General features: G+C 43.5%; 1 protein-coding gene across 1 annotated transcript in view; it reads right to left on the reverse strand.

The window, feature by feature from the left end:
- FMN2 (formin 2) overlaps window positions 1-19307 on the reverse strand; it is a 434815-nt gene that overhangs the window by 157999 nt on the left and 257509 nt on the right. The window contains exons 11-13 of the mRNA XM_030196386.1: window positions 15507-15636; window positions 7697-7843; window positions 4214-4273 (exon numbers count right to left, since the gene is read on the reverse strand). Of these exons, the coding sequence (XP_030052246.1) occupies window positions 4214-4273; window positions 7697-7843; window positions 15507-15636 (337 nt within the window). The remainder of the gene's footprint in view (window positions 1-4213; window positions 4274-7696; window positions 7844-15506; window positions 15637-19307) is intronic.

A 19307-nucleotide genomic window follows, 5' to 3' on the forward strand; every position in this document is an offset into this window, starting at 1 on the left:
CACTTTCTCGGCTTCAGAACGTTGGAGGTGCATTTTATTATATAGGATAGGATGTGCTTGGTGCTTTTCTTTAGCACATGGGGGAATTTAATATATGCTGATTAAAGTGGAGGAGTGGCTGGAGGGGGGCAGGGGACTCAGAAGAATCGCTGGGTGGCTGGAGGGGGGGGGCAGGGGAGATAGAATCGCTGGGTGGCTGGAGGGGGGCAAGGGAAAAAGGAGAATCACTGGGTGGCTAGGGGGGCAGGGGAGATAGGACAATCGCTGGGTGGCTGGAGGGGGGGCAGGGAACAGAGGAGATCTGCTGAGTGGCTGGAGGGGGAGCAGGGGACAGAGTAGACACACTCGCACCAGCAGTCTCACTCTCTCTCTGTCACACACACACACTCGCACATTCACTCTCTCTCTCACACACACAGTCAATCTCACACATACTCTCTCAAACATACACACTCCGAGGAAACCCTTGTGCCCGTTTCATTTGTGTCAGAAACGGGTCTGTTTTACTAGTAATTAAATATTGTTACTATTTGTAGATCCAGCAGAGGTCAGTTGTTCAGGTATATTAGCACTGTTCATGATCCAGGAAGTGGTACTGAATACATAGAACAGATTTAAGTGCCATGAACAGTATTTCTTTTTAACTAAATGTGATAATGTTCAGGAGGCTTTTATAGTTTCCACTGACCTCTCAGTGGCACTTGCCCTGGTTAACCATACTTTTCTCTATCGATTATCAGACATTGGCATCGCAGGTATAGTTCTCAAATCTCAAAATTCCCAGTAAACCTGAACGTAACTCAGCTTGAGCTACTACTGAAAAATCCAAATAAATAAATGCTTTTGTTTCTTCAGAATCATTCATTTTCAATATCTACTATATACAGTTCATCAATTTACCCCCTTCTTTTTATCCCCATTATTAATCTTTTCCTTAATTCTCTAGCAACCATAATACAGGATGTCCTTCTTGTTCATTTCACAGATGGTGATGAACCATCTATACAAACAATGCAAACATGTCTGATCTGTCTTTTCTTGGATCATTTCTCATCAATTCTCCACAAATCCTGAGAACTGTTGCTTGTTGAATCACTAGGCAATCAGACTATCCTTCTGCCAAATCTTTCGGGTTCTCCCCTTTTGCTTATGGATTAATTTAAATACCTTGGGGTCATAATTGATTTTCAATTAACCTTTACCCAACAGATTGCAGTACTAGTGAAGGCAGGTTTTATTCACTTGTGCAAACTGTGTTCTGTTTGATCTTTCTTTGATAATTCCTAACTACTGACTTTGTTTAATGTGAATCTTCGCTCTTGTCTTGATTACTTTTACTATAATGTGACTTATGCAAGTCTTCCAAATTCTAGCTTAGACAGCTACACTCAAAAAAAATTACAGTTGCATATATTCTTTGCTTGGCTAATCCAGAAAAGAGAGGCAACAGATCCGTAGATGGAGCAAGCCAACAGACAGAATGGATCACAGACAAAGACCAAAACAGCAATAATTTATTAAAGAATGACCCGATGTGGCCACATTCTGTCCAAAGGCTGCATCAGGGGCAACGCTATAAAAAAACATAATAAAATTACAATGATAAGAAACATACATAAATACAAAGACATAAAAAAAATCTCATACTTGATATATTGTGTCAATGTGAAAACATGCATTCAAGGATTAGTTCAGTGCACCGTGGAATAATTTTACAGACATCATTTTATTATGTATGGATTTTAATTGTTTGGAATTATGTTTTTTATAGCGTTGCACCTGGTGCAGCCTTCAGGTAAAAGGTGGCCACGTTGGGTCATTCTTTAATAAAGTATTGCTGTTTTGGTCTTCATCTGTAATTCACTCTGTCAGTTGGCTTTGCTGGGTTAAGAAATATGACCACATTACTCTGTTTACAATTATGGTTACATTGGCTCCCAGTCGCTTTTAGGATTCAGTTTAAAATTCTTGCTCAAAGTGCTTTATGGGGGTCATCCATCTTATCTAATCTTACTATACCATATGCTCTCCTTCATTTACTTTGTTCTATTCATGACCATCATCTAGTCCTTCTGGGTCCGTGTATGGCACATTTTGAATCTAAACAGAGTGGGGTTGATATTCAAAGGGATTTAACACAGTAACATAGTAAATGACAGCAGATCCATACTGTCCATCCAGTGTGCCCAAGATGGCCAGAGCTGTGTGTACCCATGCTTAAACAATGGTCGTCAAGTCTCCACCATGCCAACCATTAAAGCAGCCAAACAGATCTAGGCCATTTAATTGCTTGCCTGGGGTTTAACCAGGTATATTCAGTGGCACTTAACCAAATTGTGCTGTTGAATATACCTACTTAGGACCCATTTCTATATATGGCACCTAAAATTAATGTGCGTTAGACAATTACGCCTAAGCGCAATCTAAATACCATGTGGAAATCTATATACGGTATTTAGAATATGTTTAGGCGTAGTTCATGTGACAATCAATGCACGTTCGTTTACACCAATGAAAAGCTGGTGTAAATCCCTGCTCGTAGATTCACGCGCACTGGCCCATATTTTATAACAATGCAAGTAGATTTTGGAACGCCCACAAAATGCCCATTTTCACGCCCCTAAGCATTCCCCTTTTTGCCTGTGTGCATGAGAATTTAGGTGTAGTACATTACTGAACATGCTTAGCAATGTAAATGCGTGAATTCTAATTTTTGCCAATTAGTGCTTGCTGTTGCTTAAGAAATGTTAAAACAGCTTGTTAAAACAATCTACACACGTATCGAATACCCCTAGATTTACATGCGGAAATGCTCATAACTCTAGGCACACTATATAGAATCCGGCAGTTAGCACTTAAGCCAAAACCAGATATTTTATGGGTGGTCGAAGGGCAGAGTCGGCAATTATCTGGTTAAGTGCCAATATTCAGCACTTAGATTGGTTAACTGGTTAAACGGAACTACATAAAATGCAGTCCTATCTTTATCTGATTTAACTTATCTGGTTAAATGCTGAATAGCCCACTTCACTAGATATATATCTTGGTAAAAGGACCCCTTAGGCTACATTAACCTAGATTACTAATCAGGGGATAACTCTTAATTCCAGAGTCACTTTTAATATCGACTACACAAAGACTCCAGTATTTTTTCTTTATCACAAAAACATTTTATTGTATTGCAATGCCCGCTAACCTCACTAGCACTGCTGCCTACTATTAAAACCTCACACATTCACTCCTCCGCTCACCTTGCACACCTGTATTTAATTTAAATACAAAACAGTTGATTTTACATTTTAAACTGCATACTTATACTGTTTCATATTGTGCATGTGTTTTGCCATGCTTATACATTATATCATACTCAAATAATCAAAACTCAGTTCTACCAGCAAAATGGTCCTTTTCCTACAAACGCCACGCCTTCCGCATGGACGCAGTGAAAATGTTTCCACAAACGCTGGATGACTGTTCTTCATGGACAAACTCTGTATGTCCGTTAAACCTCCGTTGGCTGTTCAAATACACCACCTCCAATCATTAGTATGCATCACAATACAGGTGCTGTGTGCTCAGTGACTAACTCAACAGTCCACCATATCTGTTTCATGTTATGCCGGCTCCTCAATGCAGGACCGCATTTCACAAATCTTCCTCAGGAGGAACCACCATCAAATTTGTTCTACACCTCCAGTGGCTGCATGCCGGATTGAAACTCCCTTAGGGCTGAACCACAGACGCCGCCCAGGAAATCACAATACGAAACAGTATAAGTATGCAGTTTAAAATGTAAAATCAACTGTTTTGTATTTAAATTAAATACATGTGTGCAAGGTGAGCGGAGGAGTGAATGTGTGAGGTTTTAATAGTAGGCAGCAGTGCTAGTGAGGTTAGCAGGCATTGCAATACAATAAAATGTTTTTGTGATAAAGACAAAATACTGGAGTCTTTGTGTAGTCTACATTAACCTAGGCCAGGATCACTAAACTCTGGGGGAAAGATTTTTGGTTTTATTTTTTTTTGTTAATTAGACTTTTGTGTCTATGCTATTATAATTTTTGCCATCCCTTTCTTATTCTACTGTTGTAGATTGTAAACTGCTTTGACTTGTGCAATTAAAGCAGCTAGAGACATTCAAAATAAATAAAAAATATTTGAATATTGACCAGATAGCTGCCATTCCTGTAGCACTAGTAACTATGAAGCTTACCTCATCGAAATGACGCAAATAATATGAGACAATATAGGATAGGAGGCTCCTGCTATTATCCTGAACAAAAACAAAACACAGAATTTTGGCTGTTAGAAACAGGGTCCAAATACGATCCCTAATTCATTTTACACTGCTATAAACAATTCCTTTTAAACTTATTATACTTGCCTTCTAGCAGATATAAAACCAGGTATCTTGAATACTGATTTTCTTTTTAAACTGAACAGAAGTGCTAAATAGATGTCCATTTATTAAAAGCATATATAAATCCCATAAAAAAACAAAAAAAACCCCAAAAGCTGTCAATTAGAGCTTCTTCAACAAGTTCCTTGAAAATGACAGCTGGGGAGGGGATGGCTAAGGGCGCAGAGTAGACTCTCTCTGTTCTGGTCTACTACCATCTCATTCTGTTCCTGTTATTCCTTTTCCAAGGACAGGATGGGAGAGGAGGAAAACTGAAAAAGGTAGGGGGCTGGATTAGAAAAAGATGTATGCTACTCAGGCTCTGTCTACTAGTCAATCATTCTTTCTCTCTTCTGCACACTTTCTAAGAGGAGAGAGGCTGGATTAAGGAGCCAAACGAGATTTGAGGCACTGGCCAATACAGTTAGGTACAAGCCCAGTATTTCTATGACATAGCATGGGAACACAGGGATCATATCCCAAATTTCATTTGGCTGAGAAGAGCTCTTGGCTTCCCACTCAAGCCCCTCCTCTTGCCATTGTCCGTCCAATGTTGCAGTTTACCTTGAGAGAGAGAGAAGCAAATCCACCACTTTCTAAGCTCCTGGGACACTGGGTTTAGTTTCTAGTGTGTGTGTGTGTGGGGGGGGGGGGGGGGTGGAGTAGGTCAGCAGAAGTGAGGAAAGGTTCTTGAGTGAGGGAATATATAGAGGTATAGAGGGAAAAAAAAAAAGAACATGGGAATTGGTGAAGAGAAAGAGGACGACATGAGGAGTGTATAGGTATGTGCAGGAAACACAGAAGAGTACTGACGAGAGTTGAGGGAGGCACTGCATGTGTCTTTCTCCCTCCTTCATCACTTCCACTACACTTCATCCATTAGTGCTTTCTCCCCTCTCACCTAGGTGTTTTTATCCCTTCCCTTCCACTGATGCTTTTTTCCTTTCACCCCTCCCCCCACCACACACACCTCTTCCTACAGCAGAGGCAGCTCCAGTATGCAACAACCCTGCTCTGTAACAACTCCAGCTAAATGGAGGAAGGAGATGGAGAACTGCACCTTGACTTTGCTCTAGGGTTAGGCGCAAGGGTGGAAGCTACTACAGAGGTATGAGCTCTTCCGAAGTGTGGGGCCTAATATCATTAGAACATAAGAGTAGCCATAGTGGGTCAGACCAATGGTCCATCTACCTCAATATCCTGTTTCCAACGGTGGCCAATTCAGATCACAAGTACCTGGCAGAAACCCATATTGTGGCAACATTCCATGCTACAAATCCCAGGGCAAACAGTTGCTTCCCTATGTCTGTCTCAATAGCAGACTATGGAGTTTTCCTCCAGGAACTTGTCCTAACCTTTATTAAACCCAGATACGCTAACCGCTGTTACCACACTTGAGCGCTCTGAGCCCATGTCTTGCTGGCACTAGTTTCCCTATTCTTTTTTCCCCCAGTCTCCAGCATATCTCCTTTCCCAACTCAAGAAGGTCTGCCATTTTTCTTCTCCCTCTCCCTTCTCCATGTGTTCCTTCATCTCCCCCCTCTCTCTCTCTCCTCCTTTCCCATTAGCTCCTCAAGTTCTTTTAACATTCTGCCCTCCCGTTACCCCAACTCCTCTCCCTTACCCTCCCCTTCTATATGTAGGGCCCTTCATCTGTGGGTATTAGCACAGCAAATAACACAATTATACTGATCTGACAGAATTTAAAAGATTCATAAGTTAAAACCAAGGAATGCTGTAAGATTATGCATAGCAACATGAAGAGATGTATAAAACCATGCTTCATCTCGACACAGTTATTTTGATAAAATTTTATTTTGGTGCAACATTTGAATCACATTCTTTGATAAAATCTTAACAGACTCAGCTTCTCTGTGTTTATTGAAACAATACATGTGTTTTCCCCAAAACACTGCACATTTCTACTGGTTTATAAAAATTCTCATTTGGCATTAATAACCTAGTTTGGGTAATGTCAAAACCAGCTACTTTAATTATAAATGTATTTAGAGGAGATTCTACAAATGACCATAAAATCTGTAATATCTTGAAGATGTAGATGGGTCTTACTGATTATATTCAGCCTTTGCAATGCTGTCCCACAGGGCAGGGCCAAGGCACATAGATCTTTTTACAATCGCATGTCTTGTTACTCTCTCTCGAGTTCCATTTACTAACAGTGTTACCGCATGCTAATGCTGCTGTTGCACATTACCTGCTACAGAGCCCACAGAATTATAATGGGCCCTGTAAAAAGGTGCCGGTACACTGTACCGGCGCGTACCGGCACAAAAAAAGCACTGCATTTCTCCATGATCAAATACTGGCATCACAAATAGGGCAGTCAGCAATTACATTTGACATATTCTTGGATTATTTTTTTTTTTGTAACTGCCCTATTTGTGATGGATTATTTTTGGTTACAGCATAGTCACACTCATTGATTAAACCAACAATTCTACAATGCTGCAAACTGACATTTTACTCACTATAAACCTTGGGTGTCTTCCCCTCCCCCTCTGAGATACACTCATAGCATATATAAAATGAATGTCATCTAAAATATACCTGTTCTTGATCTTTCCTTATTTTTGGGACACAAACCACAGAAGTCTGCCCAGCTCCAGCTTACTTCTCAGCTGCTTCAGTTCTCTGTCATTTCATAAATCAGGACACAGACTATAAACAGTCTATCTGGAACTAGCCTTACTTCCCAACTACTGGAGTTGCCACTTAAGCGCCACTTAAGTTTTGTTTTGATTTCATCCTCATTCCATATAGCTGTGATCCCCAAACCTGTACTGGAGGAACCCCAGACAATCAGGTTTTCAGGATATCCACAATGAATAGGCATAAGACTGATTTATGTACACTGCCTCCTTGTTATGCACATCTATCTCATGCCTATCCATTGTAGACATCCTGAAAATCTGACTGGCTAGGGTTCCTTCGGGACAGGTTTGGAAATCACTGCCAGTATAGGGATCCTTTGTGTTTATCCAATGCATTTTTGGATTACATCACTGCTTGACTTTACAAAACTACTAAGCAAGGCATTCTGGGCCTCCACCACCTCTCCGTGAAAAAGTCCTTCATGACTTATGTCCTAAGTGGACAAACCTGTAATCTCAATTCATGTCCTCTAGTTCTGCTTCCCTATCTCTGGAAAAGATTTGTTTGTACATTGATACCAGAGTCTAGACAGCTATTTTTACAAGGTACAGGTGAGGCATTTTAAACTGAGAAAAAAAAAAAAAGCTAGTCAAACACTCTGACAAATTGCAGTCTTGTACTCACACTGCTTTTGACATCTTTCAGCTTTGGAAGGATATCCAGTGCAAAGCCATCTGCCTGGCCCCGTGTCCTGTTTCCACCATTCATATAATTACCAAAGGCAAGAATCAAACCTAAAACTTTCATAACAGCAGGTCCACTTTTTAATGTCTGTTGGGGAGAAATAATGAACACTTATAAGTATTATAAATAGTTGACCAGCTCTGCCAGATTTTGTGAAGTTACACACAATCATTTCAGTAGAAGACAAACAGAAATCATATAGAAAAACTGTAGGTCAAAACAGAATCCAATAGCACTTTACAAAAAAAAAATTATAAATATATAAATACTAGTAAAACTTGCCCGTTTCTGACACAAATGAAACGGGTGCTAGCAAGTTTATCCTCCGAGTTCCAGCTTGGCCCCCTCCCTCCCTCTGAGTTCCATGCCTCCCTCCCTCTCTCTCCTCCCCTCCGAGTTCCAGGCCCCCTTCCCTCCCTCTCCTCCGAGTTCCATGCCCCCCTCTCTTCTCCGAGTTCCATACCCCCGGTGCCTCCCTCCCTCTCTCTTCCGAGTGGCAGCCCGCCCTGCGTTGCCCACCTTCTTCTCCCAGTCCTCCGCCTGCCCCTTGCCTTCCTGCGTGCCGGTCTAAATTAAAACGTTCTTACCTCTGGGTCCGCCGGCAGCAGTAAAAGGCGAGCAGGAACGGCGCTTCAGCATGCCTTCCCTTCTGTCTCAGCTCTGCCTCTGGTCCCGCCCTCATTTCCTGTTTCTGGAAGGGCGGGACCAGAGGCAGAGCTGAGACAGAAGGGAAGGCAGGCTGAAGCGCCGTGCCTGCTCGCCTTTTACTGCTGCCGGCGGACCCCGAGGCAAGAACTTTTAAATTCAGGCTGGCACGCGGGAAAGCGAGGGGCAGGTGGAGAACTGGGAGAAGAGGGCGGGCAACGCAGGTCAGGCTGCCACTTGGAAGGGAGAGAGAGAGGGAGGGAGGTGCGGAGGTCTGGAACTCAGAGGAGAGAGGGGCATGGAACTCGGAGGGGAGGGAGGGGGCAGGCCTGGAACTCTGAGAACAGGGGGGAGAGAGGGGCGATTCTCCCACGATTGAATCCTCATCTCTAACGTTCTGTGGCTGGCTGGTGCTGGTTTCCCTTCCCTCTCAATCATCCGCCCTCTGACGTCATCACATTCCGATGCGAGGGCGGACCAATGGGAATTGTGTTACGAACCCAGGCATCCAGACGTAGAACGTTGGAGGTGCAAATTATCATATAGGATAAAAGAAACATGTATATTACCATATCTGCTTTCTTTCCACTCTTCCTATATATTTGTGGTTGTCACTGGAGATGGCATTCCCAATACGGGGGGGGGGGGGGGGGCACAGACAGAATATTCCAACCCATCATCCCCAGGTCCCAGGAGCCCTGAGTGTGTCCTAGGACCAAAAAGACCCCAAATCCACCCACACATCCTACAGCTACCCCCCATCCCCATGGTATCACTATATACTCCTTATCCCAAGCAAGCATCCTCTGCATCCGCCTCCTCTTCCTCTAGCAATGGATCTGGCTGCCAGCATTTGTAAAAATAGTGCTAGTTCAGCTAGAATGAATGAGCTTGGCTGGATTCCTCCCATTTTAAAACCTTTTATCATCAGGCGGTGAAAGCTGAAGGATGTTACTTTCCACATCCCTGGATAAGGTATGAATGGAGGGGGTGCTTCTTGGTGGGGATGGGGGAAGCCTGCAGGGTCAGTTGGGGAGTGGGTGAGGGGTTGGTATGCGAGTGTGATTAAGAGATCTCTGGTATCAGGATACCCTTTGTTCAGGGGTCCTAGACAAGGACCTCCATGGAACCACTTTCAGTACTTATAAACACTTTTCTAAGACCTACTGTTCCAGTAATATGATCATATGCACTCGATTCTGCAGACATAATCAACTTTCTATCAAGACCAAATTTTGATGATGAAATCATTCTAGCTAGTCTGGATACAGAATAACTGTATACTAATATCCTACAGCTAGAAGCATTAAAAATTATAAGAGAGGTATTGCTTAAGAACAACAGTAGGAGGAAAATACCAGTAGACTTTATGATGTCACTAGCAGAGATTGCCCTTAGAGAACTATTTCTGATTTGACAACAAATTTTATCAACATATAAAAGGAACAGCCATCAACTATACAATGGCACCATCAATACCCAATTTATATATGGCAAACTTCAAAGCAATGTTTCTAATTGACAATTTATAGTATGGAAGAGGTTTATTGATGATGTTTTTATAATAAGGGGAGATAATGAAAATAAACTTCTGACTTTTAATGAATGAATCAATAGATCATGCTTTTTTTCCTCCAATGAATACATCCTCGTCTGCTTGTAAAAATGATGAGAAATAACTTGGATGCATATTTCTGGTTATGTTTTGATAAATGTAAATTTAAAATTTCAATTAAAAAATAAATATCTAGGTATATTTTCAGTCATTCATGTTTATTGTACCATGTACATTGTTGCAAATTGATGAGAGATTGTGATATATTTTCATTTGTTCTTGGGGGGGGGGGGGGGTTGTATTTTATATTTTAATTGATTTGTGTTCTTGCTGTTGTAAACAGCCTTGTCCACAACACAAAAAAAAAGAGAAAACAAAAGGATCCCACAACTGCAAACAGAAGCAAAATACAGTGGGAACCACCAGGTAGAGCAAATAGTCCAAAAAATAAAAAGCTCTTTAATGAAGGTTCATGTATAGGATTGGTTCATACATGGGTCTCAACACAGGCTGTGTTTTGGCACAACTGCCTTCCTCAGGAGTCCACAGAGTACAATGTGATTGCTCAAATCCTACCAAGAACTACAGAGCTTAGTTAAATATAAAAACAATAGTTGCTCATATAAACACAGCCCAGCACTGGCCAGATGAAATTAGAGTTTTGGGGGTTTTTTTGTAGCGCTGGATATGATGGCGCACTGTGGGTGGGAAGTACAGATGAGCTGCTGCGGTAGCCTGGCGGTACTTCCTTTTTAGGAAAAAAAAAAGCTTACTGTCGCTTTGTAAAAGGGGCCCTTATTGCACTCATGGATGTCCCAATGATGGTGCATAATTAGGCATGAAAACCATGTATACCAAGGTTTCTTGTCGAAAAGCTGTAGTAATGCCATTCTGCATAGTATTATCACTCTTCCATTGGCATGAATACAAGCACTGAGGGCTTCCATTATTACAAACATTTTTTGCCCTTTCTCTTGGATTTTTTTGAGAAACTTTAGGTTGTGTATGTTGATATTGTTCTCCTTTTGAGTTCTTGTTAGTTTGTAAACAGCTACATGACAGGAAACTTGTTAAAGAGCTACAGAAATTCCTTCGTAAATTAAATTTCTGCTAATGGCTTTCATCAGATAACAGGAGCATGCAAGCAGGTACATAAATGTGCCCCACTGGCAAAGGCAATATTGGATAGGTTTCATATAATGCTTAGTCACTGAAGACCATATACCATAAATATGTTTTCTCTGACAGAATTCTATATAGAGATCAGAGACAATACAGGCAGTTTCTAAAAATAAATATCGGGTTATTTTAATGTGTACACTTTTAATAAAGGCCATCTTATATGTCACCTCTTGGTTTTCTAGCACCTTCATTTTTATAGTGTACTAAAGGGAGTGACAAAAATGTTCCCTTTTTCTTGGTTGAACTTTAAATACAGATTAGACATTTTAAATTTTATATGTACAGCACTATATAAGGAACATCATCAAGAAAAAAAAAATAAACCTAACAGGGAACCAAAATAGTAAACTAGAAAGATAGCTCACCTGTTTAATTAAACTGTCACTATAAAAAGAAACACTTGCAAATGTGTCAGTTATAATAGGTGATTAGTGTTGGTGCTGTCGTTCATAAACTGTGATACAGTGGTGGAAATAAGTATTTGATCCCTTGCTGATTTTGTAAGTTTGCCCACTGACAAAGACATGAGCAGCCCATAATTGAAGGGTAGGTTATTGGTAACAGTGAGAGATAGCACATCACAAATTAAATCCGGAAAATCACATTGTGGAAAGTATATGAATTTATTTGCATTCTGCAGAGGGAAATAAGTATTTGATCCCCCACCAACCAGTAAGAGATCTGGCCCCTACAGACCAGGTAGATGCTCCAAATCAACTCGTTACCTGCATGACAGACAGCTGTCGGCAATGGTCACCTGTATGAAAGACACCTGTCCACAGACTCAGTGAATCAGTCAGACTCTAACCTCTACAAAATGGCCAAGAGCAAGGAGCTGTCTAAGGATGTCAGGGACAAGATCATACACCTGCACAAGGCTGGAATGGGCTACAAAACCATCAGTAAGACGCTGGGCGAGAAGGAGACAACTGTTGGTGCCATAGTAAGAAAATGGAAGAAGTACAAAATGACTGTCAATCGACAAAGATCTGGGGCTCCACGCAAAATCTCACCTCGTGGGGTATCCTTGATCATGAGGAAGGTTAGAAATCAGCCTACAACTACAAGGGGGGAACTTGTCAATGATCTCAAGGCAGCTGGGACCACTGTCACCACGAAAACCATTGGTAACACATTACGACATAACGGATTGCAATCCTGCAGTGCCCGCAAGGTCCCCCTGCTCCGGAAGGCACATGTGACGGCCCGTCTGAAGTTTGCCAGTGAACACCTGGATGATGCCGAGAGTGATTGGGAGAAGGTGCTGTGGTCAGATGAGACAAAAATTGAGCTCTTTGGCATGAACTCAACTCGCCGTGTTTGGAGGAAGAGAAATGCTGCCTATGACCCAAAGAACACCGTCCCCACTGTCAAGCATGGAGGTGGAAATGTTATGTTTTGGGGGTGTTTCTCTGCTAAGGGCACAGGACTACTTCACCGCATCAATGGGAAAATGGATGGGGCCATGTACCGTACAATTCTGAGTGACAACCTCCTTCCCTCCGCCAGGGCCTTAAAAATGGGTCGTGGCTGGGTCTTCCAGCACGACAATGACCCAAAACATACAGCCAAGGCAACAAAGGAGTGGCTCAGGAAGAAGCACATTAGGGTCATGGAGTGGCCTAGCCAGTCACCAGACCTTAATCCCATTGAAAACTTATGGAGGGAGCTGAAGATGCGAGTTGCCAAGCGACAGACCAGAACTCTTAATGATTTAGAGATGATCTGCAAAGAGGAGTGGACCAAAATTCCTCCTGACATGTGTGCAAACCTCATCATCAACTACAGAAGACGTCTGACCGCTGTGCTTGCCAACAAGGGTTTTGCCACCAAGTATTAGGTCTTGTTTGCCAGAGGGATTAAATACTTATTTCCCTCTGCAGAATGCAAATAAATTCATATACTTTCCACAATGTGATTTTCCGGATTTAATTTGTGATGTGCTATCTCTCACTGTTACCAATAACCTACCCTTCAATTATGGGCTGCTCATGTCTTTGTCAGTGGGCAAACTTACAAAATCAGCAAGGGATCAAATACTTATTTCCACCACTGTATCTCAAGCAGTAACCGGGGCAAACAGTAAATTAATACTGCCTTAATTTAGACAAATCATTAGTGCTGACCATACATCATATGGTCAGCACACTGGGGCCCTTTTACTAAGCTGTGATAAGCACTAATTTATATATTTATTTATTGCATTTGTATCCCACATTTTCCCACCTCTTTGCAGGCTCAATGTGGCTTACAATACATCATGAATGGTGGAAATATATAAGAAAAATAGACATTTAGTATTACAGAAGGATCTTGGGTAACATTATAATGATAAAACCTGATAGTAGTTTAACAAGCAGATATTATAAATAAGATATTATAAGACAATTCTTGATGTATGTGGAGGAGTTCACATTTGTTGATCTTTGTGGTATACCTTGTTAAAGAGATGGGTCTTCAGTAGTTTGCGGAAGTTAGTTAATTCATAAATTGTTTTTAAGTTGCGCGGCAGAGCGTTCCAGAATTGTGTGCTCAGGTATGAAAAGGTTGACGCATGTGTTAGTTTGTATTTTAGACCTCTACAGTTGGGGAAGTGAAGATTAAGGAATGTGCGGGATGATTTTTAGCACCTAATGCAGGGCACACTCAAGTACTCTGCAGTAGTTTTGGGAATTTATTTGTTAGCGCTGAGGGCATGTCTGGGGGTGGAGAGTAGGTGTGTACTGCGCTAATTGGCGAGTACAACTACACTGCTGCTCGTTAACCGATAGCATGTGGTGAGCGCATGAGCCCTTATCACCTAGAAAATAGGTGGTGATTAAGGGGCTCTTTAACTAAGGCGCGCTGAAAATGGCCCGCGCTGGTGTAGGCACGCATACAGGTGTTTTGGACGCATACAGGTCCATTTGTCAGCACGCCTGCTAAAAAGGCCTTTTTTTGTGGCCAAAAATGGATATGGGGCAAAATTAAAACCAGCGCATGTCCATTTGCGGAATGAGACCTTACTGCCACCCATTGACTTAGCGGTAAGCTCTCATGCATTAACCGGGCAGTAATCGTCAGCACACGCACACTGCCGATGATTACTGTTGGGTAAGCACCTCTACCACGTGTTTTGGACGCGGGTCAAAAATGGAATTACTGCCTGAGGCATGCGGTAGCCGGGCGGTAGTTCCAATTTGAAGGGCGTTGTACGCATGTAGGCACCTACGCACCTTAGTAAAAGGGCCCCTAAGTACTCACATGCTAATGGCACACGGCAATGGGGAAATTAGCATGTGGGCTTTAATGGGAATAATGGAAAATGAGACCATTTTACCGCCGAGCTAAAAGTGCATGGGAAAGACCCACACTGGAAATAGCGGCTGGCCACTTTGTAGCACAGTTAGTAGTGAGTTTCAGTGAATTTGTGAACATTGACATGTGTCTGGATTCAAATAAATTATTTGCATATTCTGTGTGATGACAGTGTTTGGTCCTTTTATAAGTCTGTCTTTAAGGAAGCACACCGAACAGCAATAAACCTGTCATATAAATGAAAAGCTTTGCGGCACTTATCTGAATGTAGAGAGAGAGAAAGAAATAGTGTCAAACAATAATTCAGTACACTGCATATTTTGCTATGCTAAAATGTTATCCACTCAATACATTTAAATTTATTTAAGCTAAGTAGATGCATACTGAAAATCTGGTACACCTGTATTTTTACTAAACTTGCTTTTCCATTAAAGTTAACTCTTCAGATCTAACTGCATTTATCCAAGAAGTTATTAAATTATACAGCTCAAATTGGCATCCATCTAATTTTAATGGAAAAGGCTGGGCTAAGTTATATTCCAAGATTTTGACCGGGAAAAACAAAAAGGGGTGCATTCTATAAAAAGGCATAGGATCAAAACTATTTTCACATGCTCTGCTTCATAACTGAAGACAAGAGATACTTGTTCTTACTTTAAAAAAAAAAAAAAAAAAAAAAAACCTTCACATTTTGCATTCCATAATACTGCTATCCTTCAAACAGATTGAACTGGTCAACATCAACACAAAAACAAACCCCAAAGACAAAAATGTTTTTAAAAATTAAAACCACGATATACAACAAAACACAGCTCAACACATTGGAACACTCAGGAACTCATGTACTAATAGCATGTAATAACACCGTTTAATGTATATTATTTACAGTATGGTGTATTACACAAAATGAGCCCTGAGGTGAAATAATGCACCCAAGCAGCATTTCCATGTGCTGTTAGTAAACTACCCCCTTTAATACTTACTGCCCTATATGAAACAGCAGACACTAATACAAAATTAAATAATACAAAAATGCCCATCAAATACATCTATGCTCCTGTCAAAGCCTACCTCACATACTTTCCTTAGCAATTCCAGTTTACGGTGGATAGAGCTAATACATTCTGAAAATGTTGACTGAAACAGGATGCAAAAGACACGTTCAGCAAAGTTTGGTATCAGGGAGAGTTCATAGAGGAACCTGTGAAGAGAAGGGAAAATTAGGTTCTTACCTTGGTAATTTTCTTTCCTTCAGTCATAGCAGATGAAGCCATTACGTATGGGTTGTGTCCATCAAACAGCAGGGGGAGATAGAGAGCACTCAACTTTTCACAGTGCCTCATGGCCAGCCAGCTCCACTGCCTCTTCAGTATTTGAAGCTTCCAAAGCAGTATGGCAAACCGCAATGGGAATAACATGAACTTTCCTCACAGCGAACGATGGCCCCTTAAACAAGGGCATGATATCAAAAGGAGGGAATGAACACATCCTCCTGGAGGGAATAAACTCGCCCTCCATATTGTATAACTGGAGGAGATACACGCAACCTCCTGGAGGGAATAAACTCATCCTCCAAAACATAAACTGGAGGGAATGGACTCATCCTCCTATAAGTGAACGTGAATCCTGAAGACTGTTTTCCAACTTTCTCCCAAGGAAGGAACTTCAGGAAACAAGAACAGAACCTGAAACAGATTCACAGCATACAGACAATCATACAGGGAGGGCTCATGGCTTCATCTGCTAAGACTAAAGGAAAGAAAATTACCAAGGTAAGAACCTAATTTTCCCTTCCTTGTCATCAAGCAGATGAAGCCATTACATATGGGATGTAACAAAGAAATCCCTATGTAGGGTGGGAACAGGTCACACCACGCGCTAGCACTTGTGCTCCAAAACGCGCATCCCTCCTAGCAGCCACATCCAGCCTGTAATGTCATGCAAAAGAGAGCTTAGAAGCCCATGTTGCTGCACTGCATATCCCTTGACGAGAGAGTGCTCCAGTTTCAGCCCAAGAGGAAGAAATCGCTCTGGTAGAATGCACCTTAAAGGCTACAGGCGGAGACCGGCCGGCAAGCAGATAAGCTGAAAAGATAGTTTCTTTGAGCCAGCGGGCAATAGTGACTTTAGACGCTGGAGACCCTCTGCGAGGATCTGATAGCAAAGCAAACAGATGATCATAGATCCTGAAAGTGTAGTAACTCGCAGATACTGCAGCAGAGTCCTGCGCACATCCAACAGGTGCAACTGCCCAAAAGATTCTGGAAACTCCTCATCATCAAAGGAGAGCAAGAAAATAGGCTGGTTTAGGTGAAACGCTGAAACCACCTTAGGCATGAAGGAAGGCACAGTCCGAACCGTGACCCCGGACTCTGAGAATTGAAGAAATGGGTCTCTACAGAACAGCGCCTGGAGCTCTGACACCCATCTCGCCGAAGTAATGGCCACAAGAAAAACGGCCTTTAGGTCAAATCTTTCTCCGATGCTCGCCGAAGCGGCTCAAAAGGAGAAGCCTGCAGGGCTTTCAAAACTAGCCCCAGGTTCCAAGCTGGACAGGGTGCTCGCATGGAAGGCTGGAGCACCCCACTAAGAAACCATGCCATATCTGGATGAGCAGCTAAAGACACGCCTTCAACCTTACCACGAAGGGAGGCCAACACTGCCACTTGCACCCGCAGGGAATTATAGGCCAAGCCTATTTGTACACCATCCTGCAAAACGTCCAGAATCGGCGAGACAGGAGCCCGCATGGGTGTGATCGCTTTTGAAGCCTTTGTCCCTCAATTGCGCCCTCTCAATCACCGTGCCATAAGACCAAAGCGGCAGGTGTCCTCCATGGCTACCGGGCCCTGTGACAACAGGTTCGGTACCAGAGGTAAAGGAAGGGGAGCCTCCACTAGCATCTGTCGGAGGTCCGCATACCAAGGCCTCCTGGGCCAATCCGGGACGATGAGGACCACTTCTCCTGGGTGCAGCCGAATCCGCAGGAGCACGCGCCCTATCAAGGGCCAGGGAGGGAACACATATAGTAGGCCCGGAGGCCAGGGCTGAGTCAAGGCATCCAACCCTGCCGAGCGAGGATCTCTCCGTTTGCTGAAGAAGCATGGGACTTTGGCATTTGGACTTGTCACCATAAGATCGATCACGGGCTTGCCCCATTTGGCACATATCTGCAGGAATACTTCGTCTACTAGTTCCCATTCTGCTGGATCGATCTGATGCCTGCTTAGATAATCGGCTTGCATGTTGCTCTGACCTGCAATGTGAGCTGCCGACAGAAACTGAAGATGCAGCTCGGCCCAGTGGCAAATTTGTTCGGCCTGCGCGGCCAGTGCTCTGTACTGAGTGCTGCCTTGTCGATTTATGTAGGCCACGGCTGTCGTGTTGTCTGACATCACTCTGACAGCCAATCCTTCCAGGGTCACTTGAAAGGCCAGAAGCGCCTGAAACACCGCTTTCAACTCCAGGCGGTTGATGGACCACTCCCACTCCTCGGGTGTCCATAGACCCTGGGCATGCTTCCCCTTGCAATGTGCGCCCCAGCCCTTCAGGCTGGCATCTGTCACTACTAGACACCAATCGGGGAGCGCCAGCGGCATTCCTCGCCACAGCATGCTGTCTGAGAGCCACCACTCCATGCTGAGTCGGGCCGCAGGGAGCCAAGAAAGTCTGCATTGATAATCCTGAGAAACTGGAGAACATCTTTGAAGTAGGGAATGCTGTAGAGGTCTCAGGTGCGCTCTCACCCAGGGCACCACTTCCAATGTGGCTGTCATCGATCCCAGCAGCTGGACAATGTCCCAAGCTCGCGGGCGGGGCATCCTCAGGAGCAGACGGACCTGATTCTGAAGCTTGCACCGCCTTAGCTTGGTTAGGTATACATAGCCCGAGTCTGTGTCGAACCTGGCCCCCAAATATTCTAGAGATTGCAAGGGGGTCAGGTGACTTTTGGCCATATTGACGACCCAGCCTAGAGATTGAAGTACTGAGACCACTCTGGCTGTAGCTTGATAGCTCTCTGTTACAGTCGTCTAGGTACGGGTGAACCCTGATACCTTCTCGCCTGAGCAAAGCAGCTACCTCCACCATTACCTTCGAAAAGGTTCGGGGAGCTGTGGCGAGGCCAAAAGGCAAGGCCCGGAACTGGAAATGTTTTCCCAACACCGCAAACCTCAGAAAATTCTGGTGCGGGGGCCAAATTGGTATGTGCAAGTAAGCTTCTTTCAGGTCTAGAGACGTGAGAAATTCTCCTGGCTGTACTGCAGCAATGACGGAGCGCAGGGTGTCCATGTGGAAATGCTGCACTCTCAGGGACTTGTTTAGTTCTTTTAAGTCCAGAATACGGCGAAAAGACCCACCTTTTTGTGGCACCACAAAGTAGATGGCGTATCGGCCGTAGCCGTGTTCGGCGGGAGATACCGGGGACATGGCGCCTAACTGAATCAGACCTTGAAAAGTCTCCTCCACTGCCGCCCCATTTGGCGGCAGAACCGCATCGGGACTCCACAAACACGTCTCTTACTGGGGCGTTGAATTCTATTCTGTAGCCATCTCTGATCAGGTCCAGAACCCACTGATCTGAGGAAATATTGGCCCACTCCTCGGCAAAGAGGGAAAGACATCCTCCGATGACAGGAAGCGAGGAAGGGGCCAGCGCACCATCATTGAGAGGGTCGCCCCTGAACTCCAAGCCTAGAGCCGGTGGCTGCGGAATGCTTGTCCGAGCGAAAGGAGTTCCTCTGCTGAAACACCGGCACGAGAAGTGAACCCAGCAGAACGCCCTGGGCGGTACCTTCTACCTTCACGGAAGCGAGGTCTATAAGAGGAGTGGACCGCCTGGCCCTTGGAGGAAGGCCTAGGCCTATTTTTGGG

The sequence above is a fragment of the Microcaecilia unicolor genome, chromosome 3, assembly GCF_901765095.1.
Source record: "Microcaecilia unicolor chromosome 3, aMicUni1.1, whole genome shotgun sequence".
Lineage (NCBI taxonomy): Eukaryota > Metazoa > Chordata > Amphibia > Gymnophiona > Siphonopidae > Microcaecilia > Microcaecilia unicolor.